Below are 21,090 nucleotides of genomic sequence, written 5' to 3' on the forward strand. Positions count from 1 at the left end.
GAACCTGGAATGTTAGGTCCATGAATCAAGGCAAATTGAAAGTGGTCAAACAGGAGATGGCAAGAGTGAACGTCGACATTCTAGGAATCAGCGAACTAAGATGGACTGGAATGGGTGGGTGAATTTAACTCAGATGACCATTATATCTACTACTGTGGGCAGGAATCTCTTAGAAGAAATGGAGTAGCCATCATAGTTAACAAAAGAGTCCGAAATGCAGTACTTAGATGCAATCTCAAAAACGACAGAATGATCTCTGTTCCAAGGCAAACCATTCAATATCACAGTAATCCAAGCCTGTGCCCCAACCAATAACGCTGAAGAAACTGAAGTTGAACAGTTCTATGAAGACCTACAAGACCTTTTAGAACTAACACCCCAAAAAGATGTCCTTTTCATTATAGGGGACTGGAATGCAAAAGTAGGAAGTCAAGAAACACCTGGGGTAACAGGCAAATTTGGCCTTGGAATATGCAGTGAAGCAGGGCAAAGGCTAATAGAGTTTTCCTATTTGGAACCAGTCTGTTGTTCCATGTCCAGTTCTAATTGTTGCTTCCTGACCTGCATACAGGTTTCTCAAGAGGCAGGTCAGGTGGTCTGGTATTCCCATCTCTTTCAGAATTTTCCACAGTTTATTGTGATCCACACAGTCAAAGGCTTTGGCATAGTCAATAAAGCAAAAATAGATGTTTTTCTGGAACTCTTGCTTTTTCGATGATCCAGCGGATGTTGGCGATTTGATCTCTGGTTCTTCTGCCTTTTCTAAAACCAGCTTGAACATCTGGCAGTCCACGGGTTTAAGTATAATAAATAAGTATTTCTATAATTCAACCCTGTGATGCGCTTAAAGGAATAAAAGTAAAAGGAGAGGAAAAGCGAGTTATCTCATTATATTGTTACTTTGATATTTCTATTCTGTTCTTAAGAAACTTAAACAATTGTTTTATCTTACTATAAAACCAAAATAATACCCTTTTCTTATGAATTGTCAAAGTTTTGATAGTTCCCAGATTGCAGATAGACAGTGAGAATGGATATTGTCTGCCAGTAGCTACTGAAATGATCTAAATGCAGTGATTAGGTAGGGAACAGATTCTCATTGCCAAGGACTGTGAAGCATCTAAGATTTTCAACTTACATGCAAACTAGCAGTTTAGTTTTCCATAGTGTCATGTTTGCTGTCAGAAGACAAAAGACTGGATCAGACAAAGGACTTTATTACTAGTGGTGAAGCATGAAGCATGAGCTTCTTGTTTGTGTTAGTTCCACATACTCCCATTGTCAGATGTGTAATTGTCCAGGTAGATATGCACACAGTAGATTGGTCTTATAGCTGAAGAACCCCAAGCTTTCAAAACTCCAGTCCTTTAAAATGAGTTGTAAGCACACCTGCTTGACCATTTATTTCCCCAGAGGAAAACATTGCCTTTATTACATTAGACACTGAGCAAACCTGCCCTCTGCTCAGAGGGAGTCACTATCTCTATTTTCTAAGGCTGCTCACTATAGAAGCATCCTTAAAAAGATAATCAAGAATAAGGCAATCAGTTCCTCCACTCATTACATGAGAGACCCATGGAGAATTTTCTCCCAGTTCTCATCTTCCAACAGTTGACTTCTCTCTAGTTATATAAAGAAGGGTCTAATACTCTAAATATTAAGAAAGCACAGAGCTAAAAAACTGTCGTAGTTGTTGTTATTTTTTTAAGATAACAAGTTCCTTTCTTACCAAAGAGTATGCAGATTTAACTAATGTGATGTTGAGTCAAAATGGTTTCTGTATTTGTATTAAAATGCATATAATCCGGGGGTGGACGAAATGGGTGAATGTGGTCAAAAGGTGCAAACTTTAAGTTATAAATATGTCCCGAGGATGTAATGAGCAACGTGGTGGCTATAGTTAATATTGTATTGTATATTTCAAAGATATTGAGAGAGTAGGTTTTAAGTTCTCATCACAAAAAAATTGTAATGTGTGATGATGGACGTTAACTGGACTTATTATGGTGATTATTTCACAGTATATAAATTTATTGGATCATTATATTTATACCTGAACTCTTTAATGTTATATGCAACTATATCTCACTAAAAAAACTACTGCTAGTCTAGTATTCAGAGGTATCATATACCAAAACACTCAAGCTCCCTGTTGTAATTTAAAGCTAATTATTTCCAGACATAATACATTTCTGTCATCCTACTCCCAGCACTTTAGTTGACTAATTCTTTGCTTTGTATTGTTTGTGACCATGGCTGCTACAGAATTATAAATTCTCTCAAGAAAGAGATCACCTATTAATTTAATTAATTATTCCCTACTACCAGGCACTGTGTTTTATTTGCAAAGTAACTCAATAAACATTTGTTATTATGAATACAAAATATAAAATAATATTTACCTAACCTAGGACAAACTGATAGTAAAAGCTTCAGAGCTCAGAATAGTAATATAACCAGATTTTCCACAAGTAGTAAGAATGCTCCAAGGCCAAAATAACTTTTCAAAATGGAATAAGAGGGTAAACCTAAAATCTTATAAAAATGCATATAATTTGTTCCACTATATAGATAAGTAATGGGTATAGCCATATACTTATTTAAAAGTGATTCATTTAGTATGTTATTTGAAAATATATTTTCTGATGGAATGTTCAGTACAGTAAAAATTTGTGGGAAGTTAATAGTTTATTAACTTCTAAACCATACAACAGTGAGCATCCTTAAAGAATGACAAAAAGATGTGCATTAACTTTCTAAATTCAGATAGTTCTGTAGACAAACAGGGATTAGAAGTGAAAATATTCCATTTGGGAGCATATTGTTGGTTAGTAGTTGAGCCCTGATGGTTATTCTGCAGAGATGTAATAGTTCACATGGATCTTTGTATCTTGTTGAAGGAATGTAGTCCAGCCAATTTGAAATAATTGGACGTCTTCCTAAACTTAGCTGCATCTAAAGAAAAGAGAAATATTTTAACTTTGTAATATTAATCACTGTATTTGTCCAAATTATAAACATTTTAATTTTTTATTTGAATTCACAGAATTGTATCTTAAGTTTATTAACTCTTATAATGCTTTTTTCCCCCAAAACATTTTTGCCTGAGTCAAGAATTTTTATACCCATTTTATTCACAAAATCATATATAAAGTTGAATGTCTTTTGTGTCTAAGGACACAAAACATTATTTCTTACAACAGTGAATCTGTTTTTTTAATTTTAGATCATATGGTTTATTAGCTTCTCCTCTAGAGTGTTGTCAATTTGACCATAAACTGAAATTATCTAGGAGACTTTAGAAACTATCAGTGCTGAGGTTCTATTCCTAAATTTCTGATTTAGTTGGTTTGGGGTCCCAGGAGGCTCTAGCCAATGCAGTAGATATTAGAAGATGCACGTTCAGTCCCTAGGTTGGGAAGATCCCCTGGAAGAGGGGACTCCAGTATTCTTGTATGGAGAATCCCCATGGACAGAGGAACCTTTACAGACTATGGTCCATACGGTCATAAAGAGTTAGACATGACTGAAGCAACTAAGCACACACACAGACAACATAAATCTGCCAGGTAATTCCAGTCATTGTAGTGTAAAACTTCATACTGCTGAATCATGAGAAGATCTGACAAGAGGTCCATCCCTGTGAAGATGACTTTTTAAGGTTTAGTTAAGGTAACCTTTTAAATATTTAGTTCTAGAAGGTAAATGTTATTAGCCTGATACAGAAGTAAAAGACATCTGCTGTATTACTTCTCTACAGATTGTATGACACTAACTTAAATGATATATAATTTTTCATTAGTAAATAATTTTTTAAAGAATATCTTGTGTATACTCAGAAGTGAGCTTGGTGCTTAGGATAATTGCTAGGCTACACAAAACAGACATAGTCTCTGGGCTCACAGAACTGTGGTCTAGAAGTAAAGATATCTATATGTATATTTACAATAAAACTGGGAAGTGTGGTAATGCAAAGCACGTTATTTGAAGTGTTCTTTAAGCTGGTTTTTATGCCATCTTTCACCTTCTTGCTCAATGCCACTTCACTTATTAAACTGCAGTTGATTGGAATCCAGCTTTAACTTTGCCATTCAGGCAAAGATTTTGATCAACTCACTCTATCCTACAACTGATACTGTTTTATTTTGAGTGTACTTCAGGAATAGCATTCACAGAGATGCCTGAGAATCAATATGTCCTATAATAATGGTACAAAACTAACACTGTACAAGGACAAGCAAATTCCTAAAATTGGTTGCCAAAATGGTGGTGGTGGTTTAGTCACTAAGTGGTGTCTGACTCTTGTGACCCCATGGACTGTAGCCTGCCAGGCTCCTCTGTCCATGGGAATTCTCCAGGCAAGAATACTGGAGTGGGTTACATTTTCCTTCTCCAGGGGATCTTCCCAACCCAGGGATATAACCCCATCTGCTGCACTGCAGGCAAATTCTTTACCAGCTGAGCTACAATTTGACCAATTTGCCCTCCTTACAATTGGCCCAGGGGTGTTTGACTGATATATGTAGTTGAGGCTTAAGAAAGTTAAAGATGCAACAGAATTATATTTCTTAGGAGTTTATTTCTGAAGTCACACCTTTAAAGACAAGGGGAATTGCTAAATTCTTTAGTAATGTGACTGGTTTAAATTTATAGGGCTACCTTCTTTATCTTAAGCAGACTTATTTTTTGACACTAATAAACTTGATACAGTTTGATGCTAAAACTTGCAGTTCATTTTGACAGGGTGAACATGCCCATTGCATGGTTTGTTTGTTGTTTTTTTTCCCTAAACCTTATCAAGGAGAAACTCTTCATATTTCTGAGGGATAGATATTTTCAACTGAACAAATATTTAAAGCCTTTATATTTTCATGCTTAAAATTGTTCAGGAATTTTGAAAAGCAAAATATGTTTCTTGGTATGTGATTTTATGTGGGAAGAAATGCAACTTTTATTTCCAAATATTCTATAGGAAAAGAAATCTGTTAAAAATTTAATTTGTTGTGATTTTAATAGATATAGAAATCCTAATAAACAGGTTATCATGTAATTAGGAGGTAATAATAACATATATCAACTTAATAAATGCTAAAATAAAATATAAATTTAACTTTTAAAAGTTATTTCATATTTAGAAGATATAAAATTATGAACTAAAAGAGTTAATGTTCAATATAATTGGAGTCCCACTTGTTTTTAATTTATAAGTATATACTCAGTGATTAATTTTTCACTGGATCCATAGATTTAAAATTGACTTTATTCTTGCCTCACAGTTCTGTCTTAAACTTGATCAATAATTGAGTCAAAGTACAAAGTACAATATTTTGCTTACCTCTATTTCCCTGATTGAAATGGTGGAAAGCACTCTGGAACAGAGCACTAAACATGTTTTGGCATCTTCCTCGATGTCTACCAATTCATGATCAACCATTATTCTCACTCTTGAAGGGTAGAGCAATATTGTTAACACAATGTTGATAGGGTTATTTTCTCTTTCTAAGATTCCATATTGCAGGAGTATTTTTAAGATATTGGATTGTCTCGTCTGAGCTACGTAAAGTAGAGGTGTGATGCCACTTAATGGGCTTGGACAGTATACTGGAGTGAAAGTTCTGTGAACCAGACAAACAAACAAGACCTCATTGAATGTAGAATTAAGAAATGTGGTAAACTGTTTGTCTTAAAATCATAGTATTATCTTAAATAACTTTAATATAACTTTACCTTTATATATGTCTTAAAAAGTTTTCTACTCTGAATCTAGGCCAACTAGAAGGTTAAAAAATAAGAAAGCTCCTACTACATGCTTAAACCCCTTTTACACTTGTAAAAACAAACAAAAAGATTTATATTGTATGGAAAGTATTTAACTTTAGTGATAGCAATTCTGTTTCTCATTTGAGAAATCCATAGTGATTAGAAGTTGCATTATGAAACTGATATAGCTCTAGAAAATCTAAAATGGAATAGAAGGACAGACTTTTGTATTTCACTTTTTAATAGAACAGAATTATGTGACCCTTTTGATATCTTTTTGTTTTTGTTGTTCTTAATCATGTATCAGGCTTGGGATTGAATTGAGTTTGAAAATTAGACTGAAAAGGAAAAAGTGTAACTACCTTAATTCTATTTTTTCACTTTAATAAAATTAGAATTGATATTTTCAGGTTAAAGAAATGTAAATTATGATGAGGGCCATATCACGTCTCTCAAGGACAGAGTATAATTTTGCTTCTTCAATAGAGTTTTGAGAGTTCTCTGAAATCTTGCTTTTCCTGGAGTACTATATGGTGGCTGGACTTGAAAATTTATGCTCCATTATGACAGAAATGAAAATTTTATTTTTTCTAATTGTACGTAGTTCTTGCAGTCATTTCATTTCATGGACATTTATGTTTGCTATTAAATTGGTCAAGATATGTAGATAGGACATGGTAGAATCAACCATAGGGGATTGTTTTAATTAATTATCAAGCCTTGATTTGGCCAAGTAAACATGGATTTTAGGACTAAGGAAAGGGAAATTTTACTCATAGTCCTGTCTCTGGAATTCTCTTGATTGGTCTAATAAAATACTGATATAGTCCAAAACCACATACAAACTATAAATATTAGTTTTAGACAATTATGCCTATCAAGGAGAGCATTATTCAAAAAGAACTTTCAGTTCAGTTCAGTTCAGTTCAGTCACTCAGTCATGTCCAACTCTTTGCGACCCCATGAATCGCAGCACGCCAGGCCTCCCTGTCCATCACCAACTCCCGGAATTCACTCAGACTCACGTCCATTGAGTCAGTGATGCCATCCGGCCATCTTATCCTCTGTCGTCCCCTTCTCCTGCCCCCAATCCCTCCCAGCATCAGAGTCTTTTCCAATGAGTCAACTCTTCGCATGAGGTGGCCAGAGTACTGGAGTTTCAGCTTTAGCATCATTCCTTCCAAAGAACACCCAGGGCTGATCTCCTTTAATATGGACTGGTTGAATCTTCTTGCAGTCCAAGGGACTCTCAAGAGTCTTCTCCAACACCACAGTTAAAAACATCAATTCTTCGGCGCTCAGCTTTCTTCACAGTCCAACTCTCACATCCATACGTGACTACTGGAAAAACCATAGCCTTGACTAGACGAACGGGGATTTCAAATAATTAAAATGAGAGGTGACATGATACAATGCCCAAAATAGTAGAGATTTAAAAGTTCTAGTTTCTAGGTTTCAGTTTTCCTAATAAGATGTGTGACATCAGGTAAGTCAGCCTCTTTGAGTCTCCCTTTCCTCATGCATTTATTTATGTGTTCATTTGCTCAGGCATTCATTAGCTAATTTATTTTATGCTTGTCCAGCGTGTACTAAGTACTAGATATGCAGAGATGAAAGACGCTTATTATGGTCTGGTAAGGGAAACAGACGACTAATTTTAAAAACTTCAATGAAAGATGATAATTGCTATGATAGAAGCATGCTTAAGATACTGTAAAAGCATTGAGGAGAGGCACCCAACTCTACCTAGAATATTTATTGCCTGTAGGTTATCCTGGAGCTAAGACTTGAATGATTGGTGGATGTTTGGCAAGAATGTTTCATTTACAGATATAAACCAACATTGGAGTATTGTTATGCAAGAACTTGCTATCTAAAATGTATGTTCTGTATTAGATAAATTTTCTTGTTGATGGGTATTTGGGGTCCTAGAGACCTCCCCTGTGGTTCTTGTCAGGAACTCCAAAAAGTACAGCATGAAAATTACTAGACCAAAAGTCTATCTTCAAAGCTTCACTGAACTCTGAAATGCCAAGTTTTATGATTAAAAAAACAAATTTGCAGTGCAGAATAGCATTTTAGAAATTAAGAAGTAAGAGTTTGTTAACACTGTGCTGGTGATACTATATATATCCTTTTAATTCTATGTCAAGTATATATAAACTCTCTCCTAGAGTCATCTCCAGATCAATATTGTCCTGAACATCTCATCTTTTTCACAAATACTTCTAACACATATGCAAAATTCAATTTCTAAACTACCTCTGTATTCTTTCTCCTGATTATTGGTATTCACTTTCCCAAATCACAACTGCCTTCAACTTTTCTGTGTTTCTTGGATTTGTGTGTGTTCTTCCCTTCTACTTTCAATTCTGGGACAAGTCTTGCTGATTATATAAGACTCTATCAAATAAACTCTTTTGCAAAGTCTTCTTTGATTGCCTGAGTTTGTCTTACTCCTTATAGCTCTTTGTACATAGCTCCATTAAGCCCTTATCATTTTGGACAACTTGCTTAATGTCTCTAATCTTTCATTTTCTTATCTTCAAAATAAATGGGTGGGCAAGATGAACTATAAAATTTTAAGTTCTATGGGGCAATGCTTTTTGTCTGTTTAGTATGCTATTATAACCCTAAATGCCTAGAACAATGCTTGGCCCATAGTAGATACTCAAGTATATGTTAAGTGATTTTTTTGCTATTATCCTGAAAAATATTATTTTTTAATTAACTGAAATTAAAATATTTAATTCTAATATTATTAAAATATTTTTAATTTATTCTATAGCTTTGGACTTAATAAGATTTTTGGTGAAGTGCAATCACTTAGAATTTTCAAGAACAATCTCATTTATTCATCTTGCTAACTCTTAAGATATTTGACTTAAGAGTCTTATAAGTATTGGGATTCAGGGGACTTAGGGGGCAGAAAATACCATAAGTGGCCCTTTTTAAGATTTAGAGATATTAGCTGATTTTAAGATACTAAGATTACCTGTAGAAGATACTTTGGACCAAAAATGTTGAAACATAAATAAAACTCAAATAGGTTTAAAATAAGATTTGAATGTCTAGTCTATACCCAAATGGCATATGATTAATCCTCATGTTTAAAGAGCATGTTATTGTAAACCAAAATTTGCTTAATCTGTACTGACAGTTAATTATAACAGTACTTATATGGATGGAGGGAGGCAAGCAAGTCAAGAATCAGTTTTTAAATGTGAGCTTAATGAACTGAACCCTCTGTATCTGAAAACCTGTCATATACACAGTTATGAAGTGGAATATAATATTTCCATAGAGATATACAGAGAATGATTCCGTTTTGCAGCTATAATAGTTATTTCTAAAATGTTTCCTAATATTTCTCTTTTGGTCTGACTGCCAATTCAATATACATTTCTTCACAATAATTTTATCTCTGATATTTGACACAGTTGATTTTCTTGAGATATTTTCCCATGGCTCAGTGGGACCATTCTCTTTAAGATGCAGCTGCCTCTTTGACTATTCATTCTCAACCCTCTTTAACTTATCCCTCTTTCTCTGCCCTTAATATCTAAGTAAAGTAAATGTGGCCTTTTGACTAATTTTCATCTGACTAACTATTCTCAGGCAATTTTATCTGTGACAGTAACATGAATTACTGTTTATTAATTTATTCAGCAAATACTTATTGACTGCATACTGTATGCCAGGCAGTCTTTTGGGTACTTGGGATATATGAGTGAACAAAACAAAGATACCTGCTTTCTTGCTAATACAGCAGTGAGGGGAAACAAACAATACAGAATGAACATAGCAAACAAGATAATTTTATAGTATGTAGAGGTTCTGATAAATATTGTGGGGAAAAAGAAAAAGTAAGGCAGGATAAGTATGGAAGTGCTGAGAAGGTGCAGTGAGGGCATTTGTCAATTTTATTTTATTTATATTTTTAATTGAAGTGTGGTTAACATGCAATATTATATTGGTTTCAGGTATACAACATAGTGGTTTGATATTTAAATACATTATGAACTGATCACTACAATTCATCATCTGCTACTGTGCAAAGTTATTATGATATTATTGACTATATCCCCAATGCTGTAAATTACATCCCCATGACTTATTTTATAACTTGAAGTTTGTACCTCTTAATCTCCTTTACCTATTTCTCTGAACTCCTAACCCTGCTGCCCTGAAACCAATAGTTTGTATCTATGAGTCTGTCTCCTTTTTTTGTTGTTGTTCATTTGTTTTGTTTTTTAGATTCTACATGTAGAATACTATGTATTCTACAAATACATAGTATTTGTTTTTCTCTATTTAAATTATTTCACTTAGTGTAATGTCCTCTAAGTCTGTTGATGTTATCACAAATAGCAAGATCTTATTCTTTTTTATGGATGAGTAATAATCCATTGTATTTATGTGTATATACACAGACATGACTTCTTTATCTACTATGATTACTTAGGTTACTTCCATATCTTGGGTCCTGTAAATAATGCTGCAATGAACATAGACATGCATATATCTTTTTGAATTAGTGTTTTCATTTTCTTCACATAAATACCCAGAAGTGAACTTGCTGAGTCCTATGGTAACTCTATTATTAATTTTTTGAGGAACCTACATACTGTTTTCCACAGTGACTGCACAGTCTACATTTTCAGCAACAGTGCACAAAGTTTCCCTTTTCTTTTCATTAACACTTATTTGCTGTCTTTTTGATAACATTCTGACAAGTGGGAAGTGATCTCATTACAGTTTTAATTTGCATTTCTGTAATATGTGTGCTATGATCAGTGCATTTTCTTGGCAAAATTCTATTATTTGCCCTGCTTCATTCTGTACTCTAAGGCCAAATTTGCCTGTTACTCCAGGTGTTTCTTGACTTCCTACTTTTGCATTCCAGTCCCCTATAATAAAAAGATATCTTTTTTGTGTGTTAGTTCTAAAAGGTCTTGTAGGTCTTCATAGAGCCATTCAACTTCAGATTCTTCAGCGTTACTGGTTGGGGCATAGACTTGGATTACCGTGATATTGAATGGTTTGCCTTGGAAACGAACAGAAATCATTCTGTCGTTTTTGAATTGCATCCAAGTACTGCATTTCGGACTCTTTTGTTGACCATGATAGCTACTCCATTTCTTCTTCTTTTTTTTAAATATAAATTTATTTAATTGGAGGCTAATTACTTTACAATATTATATGGGTTTTGCCATACATCAACATGAATCTGCCACGGGTGTACATGTGTTCCCCATCCTGAACCACCCCCCCACCCCAACCTCCCTCCCCGTACCATCCCTCTGAGTCATCCCAGTGCACCAGCCCCAAGCATCCTGTATCATGCATTGTACCTGGACTGGTGATTCATTTCATATTTTATATTATACATGTTTCAATGCCATTCTCCCAAATCATCCCACCCTCTCCCTCTCCCACAGAGTCCAAAAGACTGTTCTATACATCTGTGCCTCTTTTGCTGTCTCGCATACAGGGTTATCGTTGCCATCTTTCTAAATTCCATATATATACGTTAGTATACTGTATTGGTGTTTTTCTTTCTGGCTTACTTCACTCTGTATAATAGGCTCCAGTTTCATCCACCTCATTAGAACTGATTCAAATGTATTCTTTTTAATGGCTGAGTAATACTCCATTGTGTATATGTACCACAGCTTTCTTATCCATTCATCTGCTGATGGACATCTAGGTTGCTTCCATGTCCTGGCTATTATAAACAGTGCTGCAATGAACATTGGGGTACACATGTCTCTTTCAATTCTGGTTTCCTTGGTGTGTATGCCCAGTAGTGTGATTTCTGGGTCATAAGGCAGTTCTAGTTCCAGTTTTTTAAGGAGTCTCCACACTGTTCTCCATAGTGGCTGTACTAGTTTGCATTCCCACCAACAGTGTAAAAGGGTTCCTTTTTCAATAAATGAGATCAAAAACACTCTGGAGGGGACAAATAGTAGAATAACGGAGGCAGAAGATAGGATCAGTGAAGTAGAAGATAGAATGGTAGAAATAAATGAATCAGAGAGGAAAAAAGAAAAATGAATTAAAAGAAATGAGAACAATCTCAGAGACCTCCAGGACAATGTTAAATTCCCCAACATTCGAATCATAGGAGTCCCAGAAGAAGAAGACAAAAATAGAGACCATGAGAAAATACTCCAGGAGATAATAGTTGAAAGCTTCCCTAAAATGGGGAAGGAAATAATCACCCAAGTCCAAGAAACCGAGAGTCCCAAACAGGATAAACCCAAGGCAAAACACCCCAAGACACATATTAATCAAATTAACAAAGATCAAACACAAAGAACAAATATTAAAAGCAGCAAGGGAAAAACAACAAACAACACACAAGGGGATTCCCATAAGGATAACAGCTGATCTTTCCATAGAAACTCTTCAGGCCAGGAGGGAATGGCAGGACATACTTAAAGTGATGAAAGAAAATAACCTATAGCCCAGATTACTGTACCCAGCAAGGATCTCATTCAAATATGAAGGAGAAATCAAAAGCTTTACAGACAAGCAAAAGCTGAGAGAATCCAGCACCAACAAACCAGCTCTCCAACAAATACTAAAGGATATTCTCTAGACAGGAAATACAAAAAGGGTGTATAAACTCGAACCCAAAATAATAAATGGCAACGGGATCATACTTATCCATAATTACCTTAAATGTAAATGGGTTGAATGCCCCAACCAAAAGACAAAGACTGGCTGAATGGATACAAAAACAAGACCCCCATATATGTTGTCTACAAGAGACTTACCTTGAAACAGGGGACACATACAGACTGAAAGTGAAGAGCTGGAAAAAGATATTCCACACAAAAGAGACCAAAACAAAGCAGGAGTAGCAATACTCATATCAGATAAAATAGACTTTAAAACAAAGGCTGTGAAAAGAGACAAAGAAGGACACTACATAATGATCAAAGGATCAATCCAAGAAGAAGATATAACAATTATAAATATATATGCACCCAACATAGGAGCACCACAATATGTAAGACAAATGCTAACAAGTATGAAAGGGGAAATTAACAGTAACACAATAATAGTGGGAGACTTTAATACCCCACTCACACCTATGGATAGATCAACTAAACAGAAAATTAACAAGGAAACACAAACTTTAAATGATACAATAGACCAGTTAGACCTAATTGATATCTATAGGACATTTCACCCCAAAACAATGAATTACACCTTTTTCTCAAGTGCACACGGAACCTTCTCCAGGATAGATCACATCCTGGGCCATAAATCTAGCCTTGGTAAATTCAAAAAAAATGAAATCATTCCAAGCTTCTTTTCTGACCACAATGCAGTAAGATTAGATCTCAATTACAGAAGAAAAACTATTAAAAATTCCAACATATGGAGGCTGAACAACACGCTGCTGAATAATCAACAAATCACAGAAGAAATAAAAAAAGAAATCAAAATATGCATAGAAATGAATGAAAATGGAAACACAACAACCCAAAACCTGTGGGACACTGTACTCCATTTCTTGTAAGGTATTCCTGCCCACAGTAGTAGATATAATGGCCCTCTGAGTTAAATTTACCCATTTCAATCCATCTTAGTTCTCTGATTCCTAGAATGTCGACGTTCACTCTTGCCATCTCCTGTTTGACCACTTCCAATTTGCCTTGATTCATGGACCTAATATTCCAGGTTCCTGTGCAATATTGCTCTTTACAGCATCAGACCATGCTTCTATCACCAGTCACATCCACAGCTGGGTGTTGTTTTTGCTTTGGCTCCATCCCTTCATTCTTTCTGGAGTTATTTCTCCACTGATTTCCAGTAGCATATTGGGCACCTACCGACCTGGGGAGTTAATCTTTCAGCGTCCTATCTTTTTGCCTTTTCATTGGCAATGCCAAAGAATGCTCAAACTACCGCACAATTGCACTCATCTCACATGCTAGTAAAGTAATGCTCAACATTCTCCAAGCCAGGCTTCAACAATATGTGAACCATGAACTTCCAGATGTTCAAGCTGGTTTTAGAAAAGGCAGAGGAAATCAAATTGCCAACATTCGCTGGATCATCTAAAAAGCAAGAAGGTTCCAGGAAAACATCTATTTCTGCTTTATTGACTATGCCAAAGCCTTTGACTGTGTGGATCACAATAAACTGTGGAAAATTCTGAAAGAGATGGGAATATACCAGACCACTTGACCTGCCTCTTGAGAAATGTGTATGCAGGTCAGGAAGCAACAGTTCAAACTGGATATGGAACAACACACTGGTTCCAAATAGGAAAAGGAGTATGTCAAGGCTGTGTATTGTCACCCTGCTTATTTAACTTATATGCAGAGTACATCATGAGACACTCTGGGCTGGATCAAACACAAGCTGGAATCAAGATTGTAGGGAGAAATGTCAATAACCTCAGATATGCAGATGACACCATCCTTATGGCAGAAAGTGAAGAACTAAGGAGCCTCTTGATGAAAGAGGAGAGTGAAAAAGTTGACTTAAAGTTCAACATTCAGAAAACTAAGATCATGGCATCTGGTCCCATCACTTGATGGCAAATAGATGGGGAAACAGTGGCTGATTTTATTTTTCTGGGCTCCAAAATCACTACAGATGGTGACTGCAGCCATGAAATTAAAAGATGCTTACTCCTTGGAAGGAAAGTTTTGACCAACCTAGAGAGCATATTAAAAAGCAGAGGCATTACTTTGCCAACAAAGGTCCATCTAGTCAAGGCTATGATTTTTCCAGTGGTCGTGTATGGATGTGAGAGTTGGACTGTAAAGAAAGCTGAGCGCTGAAGAATTGATGGTTTTCAACTGTGGTGTTGGAGAAGACTGTTGTGAGTCCCTTGGACTGCAAGGAGATCCAACCAGTCCATCCTAAAGCAGATCTGTCTTGAGTGTTCATTGGAAAGACTGATGTTGCAGCTGAAACTCCAATACTTTGGCCACCTGATGCGAAGAGCTGACATTGGAAAAGACCCTGATGCTGGGAAAGATTGGGGGTGGGAGGAGAAGGGGCCGACAGAGGATGAGATGGTTGGATGGCATTACCAACTCAATGGACATGGATTTGAGTGGACTCCAGGAGTTGGTGATGGACAGGGAGGCCTGGCGTACTGCGTTTCATCGGGTCACAAAGAGTCGGACATGACTCAGTGACTGAACTGAATTGACTGAATATGTGTGCGCACATGCAAACACACTGATATTAGTGATGTTGAGCCTCTTTTCATGTCTATAAGCCATGTGTATGTCTTCCTTGGAAAAACACCTATTGGGTCCCCCCCTTTTTCAAAATTTTATTTTTATAATATTGAGTTCTTTACGTGTTTTTGATATTAACCTCTGATTGGATATATTGTGCATATCTCCCTTTACTCAGTAAGCCTTTTCATTTTGTTGATGCTTTCCTTTGCTATCCAAAAGCTTTTTTAGTATGATGTAGTTTCATCTGTTTATTTTTGCTTTTGTTGCCTTTGCCTGAGGATATGTATTTAAGAAAATGTTGCTAAGACTGATGTAAAATTATGTACCGCCTATGTTTTCTTCTAGAAATTTTATGATTTCTGGTCTCATATTTCAGTTTTAAATAAATTTTGAGTTTATTTTTGTACATAGTGTAACAATCTGGTCAGTTTGTGTGTAGCTATCCTATTTTCCCCACACCATTTATTGAAGAGGCTGTCTTTTCCCCATTGTATATTCTTGCTTCCTTTGTAATAAATTGGTTGACCATAAAAACATGGGTTTATTTTTAGACATTCAATTCTGTTCCATTGATGTATGTATCTTTTTTAAAAATGCCATTACTACACAGTTTTGATTACTATAGCTTTGTAGTATAGTTTGAAATCAGGGTAGTATAGTTTGAAATCAGGGCACATGATACCTCTGGCTTTTTTCTTCTTTATCAAGGTTGCTTTGGCTGTTGATAGTCTTTCATGGTTCCATGCAAATGAACCAAGGAATGTAGGCAGGCTTTAGAAGCTGGCAAAAGCAGCTAATGCCTCTAGCTAGTGCTTCCAGAAGGAATCTGCCTTGTGACATCTTGATATGAGCCATTGTAGCCTCATTTTGGACTTTTGATCATCAGAAATATAAAATAATAAATTTATCTTGTTTTAAGGCTCTAAGTTTGTAGCAATTTGTTACAGCAGCAAAAGGAAACTAATACAATCATCAACCAGTCTCAAAATTTATAAATCTGAAGTTTAACTCTTCTTCCTCTTTCATTCTCTACTTCTGATCACCTACTGTAATTCTGGTTATTCTGTTTAGTAATATCTCTTTTCCCATTGCTATTGTTTTAGTTTAAGTCCTCATTATAATTTACCTGGACAATTATGATAACAAAAGGTGGCTAGGGGCTGTGTGTGTGTGGGGTCGTGGTAGTAGAGCAGAATTAGTTCTTCCTCCCAAATTATTATAAATACACATATAATCTTAGTTAGCATACTGGGCATGCTATGCAAATTCAGCTTCAAGCAACTCCTCTAACCACCTGCCTCTTTTCAATCAGATGTGTCCCTCAACCTTTTCTACATAGAAATTCTGGAACTGCTGATGAGCAGTCTACTAACTGGTCTGTCAGCTACAGCTCCAGCCTTTCTTCCCACAATCCAGTCTTCAGATGAGAGCTGGTTAATCTTTTCATACTACAATTCTGATCTTCACTGACTGGGCATCACCCATGGTGTAAATTTTAGATTTCTTAGTATGACCTACAAAATCTTTCACAGTTTCACTTTTAGGCCTTATTGCTCACTATTACTTGATTTCCATCTCATTTTCTAGCAGTTGCTGAGTTGCCTGTAGTCAATGGATAAAATGTGTTTGTGTCTCTCTTGGCTTTAGTTAGCCTCTCTCTGCCTAGATTATATTTCTTCAAGGGAAAGACAGGGAAGACTCCTTTTTATCTTTGAAAAATCAGTTTAAGACATCACTTCTAAAGAGCCTTCTAGATATCTGCTCCTCCCCAATAGTGTTAACAATGTCCTATATTCTTTCTACCTGTACATACTTCTGTTTCTGAATTTATATTGAATTATTCTTTTCATGGCCTGCTTACTAGTCTGTGAGCTCTCCAAAATTAGGAAATATATCTACTTTGTTTTTGTATCCCCAACAAATAACACAATGCTAGTACTTAGAAAATGCTAAATACTTGCTATTATTTTAACTGAATGATATTATCTCTCTTTAACCACTTACAGTCTGCCATACAGTAGCATATATTTTTGCTATAATAAATAAGCAAAAATAAAATGAACAAACTTTAAGTTCCTTTCCCTCACTAATTCTGTCTTTTTTTTTCCCCCAGGGTCCTATTAATACACTTTATGATTGTATTAGGGAAATTATCAAACTGGAGTGTATACAAGGGGAGGTGACCAAAGAGTGATGCTGTTATGGAAATAAACAACAGATAGTAGGAAACTTAAGATATTCTTTATGGGGTCAAAATAACTATGTTCAAATATTTGAGAGGTTTTCATATAGGAGACAGAATGAGTAGACTTTGTCCTTTATATTTCTTGGGGCAGAGTTGGAGAAATGGAGACAGAATTCAGTGCATTATGACAAAGAAGAATCTAAACACTGTATAAAAATTCAGTTTTCATCTAATGCAATCTCGATTAACCACTTGCTATGTATCTGGATAGTTCTAGGCACTGTTAAAGAATATGCTCCTTTCATGGAGCATTTTTTTTTTTTTTTGGGCCACACCACATGGCGTGTGGGATCTTAGTCCCTCAACCAGGGATCACACTTGCACCCCCTCCATTTGAAGCACAGAGTCTTAACCACTGGACCACCTGGTAAGTTCCTCCTGGAGCTTACTTTTAGCAAGAGTATATAGTGGACAACCAATACCTGGTTGGAATATAGTGTTCAAGGAAGAGTGACATAAGAATAGATTTGGGAGGTTGGATTTGGGGATAGATTGTATGGGAATTTTAAAAAATGGATATAGATTTTGAATTTTTTTCTACTGGTAGTGGGAAAACTTTGGATGATTTTAAACATGGGTGGTATGGCCTATTTCACATTTTTAAAAGGTCACTCAGGCTGCTGCCTCAAGAATGGATTGTAAGAAGGAAGAATGGAAGCTGGAAGATTTCCAGTAGGAGTCTTTTGGAGTATCTAGGTAAGAAGTAATGGTGGCTTCACCTAGGTTAGGAATGGAGGACATGAAAAGGATAACAAATTGGGATACGTTTTAGAGATAAAGTCAAAAAGATTTGCTGATGTGTTGTGAAAGACACTGGGACGACCCAGAGGGATGGTATGGGGAGGGAGGAGGGAGGAGGGTTCAGGATGGGTTCTTAAATTTGTAAGGAATATATTAAATTAAAAAAATAAGTAAAAAAAAAAAAAAGAATAAACAAGAATAAGTCCTGGATTTCTGACCTGAGCAACAGAGGCTGTTAATCTAGTGGAGAATTCAAGAGAAGGAGCAAGTTAGCAGGCAGAGGATAACTTAGATCAATACTCTGTTTTGTTTCTGTTAAATTTCAGATGTTGAGCCAATAGCCTAATTTATAAGAGGAGTCTGGGGCTCAGAGGAGAGGTCAGGGCTGGAGGTAAAGATTTAGGAGTAATTGACATATTTAAAGTCATGGGACTGGGTAAAATCATTGAGAGGAAAGTGGATAGCTAGGACAGAGAAGGGTCCCTGGTAAAGGAATGGTTTATCTCAGGAAATAGTTAACTCACTACTACTAGCGTTGTTCAAGCAAAGACCAGATGAGCAGCAACCAAAGATACATTATGGGAATTGTTGTCCAGGAAGAGGGGCTGGGGGAGGTTTGTTAATGAATTCTTAGGTTCCATTTGAATTTAAAGTTCTGTGACTCTGAAAGATCCAAAAAGCTGTGGGACATAGAATTGGTCTGTAATGTGTTTTACCTTGATGATGCATCTAAGTCAAAATATATGAATCTTAACAATTTATCAAAACAGTTGTTAATGGCACACTCTTATGTCCCACTGTGTGTTTCTTTTTCATTTCCTGTTCTGTTTTCAGTTTTACCTTGCCCCTCCACTCCCCCATTAACCTTTGTAAAAAACTTAATCCTCTCTTCCTCTGTTTCATTTCGTTTTTCTTTCCTATGGACCTGTCAAGGGATATATAAAGGCATTACTTAGTCCAGTTAGTGATGCTCATTGTTAGAAGCTGCTGATCTCTGCTATAGTTACATATATAGTAGCCCTTAAAACAACCAAAAAGTGATATTTTGGAGTTTTGTTTATTGATATTCCAGAATTAAGTGCTCATTTTTGTACTTGGGTAATTATTGATTATTATTAAGGAAAGTAATCTAGTGGTTCTCTAACACCACATAGGATCACATAATACACCATCAAGAAAACAACACTGCTTCAGGAAAATGGAAATGGGTTTAGTCTTAAACTGATCTGTCTTATTTTTCATTACATAGGTAGTTCTATCATTGTGCTAAGTACAGTGCCTTGTATATAGTAAGGTGATAAATATTTTGTTGAATGAGTGAACATATGCACATCTATTCTGTTCACTGAGATATTCAAATGAATATCTAAAACCAAAAAGTAAATTGGAGTTAGTACAAACTAAGTAACTTTAAAATCTGTATTACAGACTACAAAGAGGTTATGTTAGATATTTTATTCTGATAAGATCCTCAGTAATATTCATTAGCTAGATTGCCATGTTTGGATTAGACGAAAATGTGATTCCATAACAGATTTAATCAGGTATTTGACTTTCATTGTAGTCAACTCCGGGGAATTTGATGTCAAATTTGTCAATGATATTAACATAAAAAGAGAATTATTATGTTTAATAAGTATTACTAAGTGAATATGTGTTTATACTCTGAATTATACTTTGAAAGTCAGTTTATATACATGATATTATAGGTAAACATTCTCAGTATTCTCAAAAAGAAGAGATCACAGCATTACAAAAGCAATGTCTTTGACTAGTTACAGAAATCTAGGTTGTTTAACATTGCATTATCTTGAGCACTAACATGTAAGCTCTATAGAGCAAACCACTAGTAATTTATTGACACATAATAATGTACATAATAGGCAAAATTCTATGGAATAAATAATGAAGGAATGAACAAATGAATGGACAATCAATTCAGGCTTCCTTATATAGTCACTATAAATATACATTTTAGAAAAAAAGGAGTAGTATAATCCCTTAAAGAGAAATTTCCCCCTTTTATGTTGAAAACATAGGAGATTATTACCTCCATATCAGTGCCAGGTTAAAACTTCTGTCTTGAACATAGTCTTTTGTCTTCTTGAGAAGCAGCTCCACAAAGTCAGGATTACCTTTTCTGGCGAAAACCCAGTACAGAATTGTATTCACACATATTTCAGTAAATTCAAGGTTAAAATTTACTTCTAAATGGCATCCTGATTTTTCCACAAATGCAATATAATCTGAGAGTAGTATGTCAAATCCTTCCAAGTCGACATACCTCAGAATTTTTGCCAGTGTTCTATAAACCCTGGGCTCATAGCAGTGATATCCCCACTGATGCAAAGACTGCAAGGATGGTCTTTTAAAAACTTTGTCAACGAGACTACAGAATATATTGCTTCGTGGGCAAGAAGTCTTACAACATAATTTAGAAGATTTACTCATTGCTATTTAAGGCAATGATGTAGAAATAAAATCACACGAAGTCATACTGTAACCCTTCAGTTACATATTTTGATAGTATGGTAGGCTTTACTTCACAAACAGGAAGTGCCCTTTAAACTGTAGCCAGAAAAAAAAAATCATGTGAAATACTACCATCAAGTACTGGATGACATCACAATAGATGGAGATCTGTCATCAGAACAGGTCAGAGATTTGGGATATTAAATGTCACTGATGACTTTTGAGAAAGACATATTGGACAGAAATGGCATGTGGAAGAGATAAGATATGATATTTTTAACTTTCTAAGAATTCACTTCAAGCTAATAGTATGTTTATCAAGTGCTAAAACCCACAGTCTACACATGAGACAAAATAGTATTAATAATCAGATTGATTATTCTGTTTAGGCTATAATATAACAGACAGTGATAGAATGAAAAAGTTCAGTACTGTTGTTCTCATGTTCTGCATGAGGACTGCATAGTCTCACTTAATCTTCATGGGATATTTTCCCTATTTTATAATTGAGGAAACTAAGGCTAAAATTGTGCGGTAGTCTGAGCATTCTTTGGCATTGCCTTTCTTTGGGATTGGAATGAAAACTGACCTTTTCCAGTCCTGTGGCCACTGCTGAGTTTTCCAAATTTGCTGGCATATTGAGTGCAGCACTTT

At 35.5% G+C, this 21,090-nt stretch overlaps 1 protein-coding gene across 1 annotated transcript; it reads right to left on the bottom strand.

Annotated features, from left to right (window-relative positions):
- Positions 1-2,669: 2,669 nt before the first annotated feature.
- On the bottom strand, positions 2,670-20,536 carry ASB17 (ankyrin repeat and SOCS box containing 17). The gene is made up of 3 exons (XM_086390646.1): positions 20,015-20,536; positions 5,336-5,615; positions 2,670-2,955 (listed from the first exon to the last, which is right to left on the bottom strand). Exons 1-3 carry the CDS (start codon positions 20,413-20,415, stop codon positions 2,749-2,751), a joined length of 888 nt encoding a protein of 295 aa, XP_086246772.1. The 5' UTR covers positions 20,416-20,536; the 3' UTR covers positions 2,670-2,748.
- Positions 20,537-21,090: the final 554 nt, after the last annotated feature.

The sequence above is a fragment of the Bos grunniens genome, chromosome 3 (assembly GCF_055505025.1).
Source record: "Bos grunniens cultivar Pamir isolate PY7600 chromosome 3, Bosgru_T2T1.0, whole genome shotgun sequence".
In the NCBI taxonomy this organism is placed as follows: Eukaryota; Metazoa; Chordata; class Mammalia; order Artiodactyla; family Bovidae; genus Bos; species Bos grunniens.

Coding starts and splice junctions, on each gene's coding strand:
- ASB17 (XM_086390646.1), bottom strand. CDS start 20,415: ATGAGTAAATCTTCTAAATTATGTTGTAAGACTTCTTGCCCACGAAGC. Junction 5,616..20,014: donor AACCTGGCACTGATATGGAG/GTAATAATCTCC, acceptor TCTGGTTCACAG/AACTTTCACTCCAGTATACT. Junction 2,956..5,335: donor TTTCAATCAGGGAAATAGAG/GTAAGCAAAATA, acceptor TCTTTTCTTTAG/ATGCAGCTAAGTTTAGGAAG.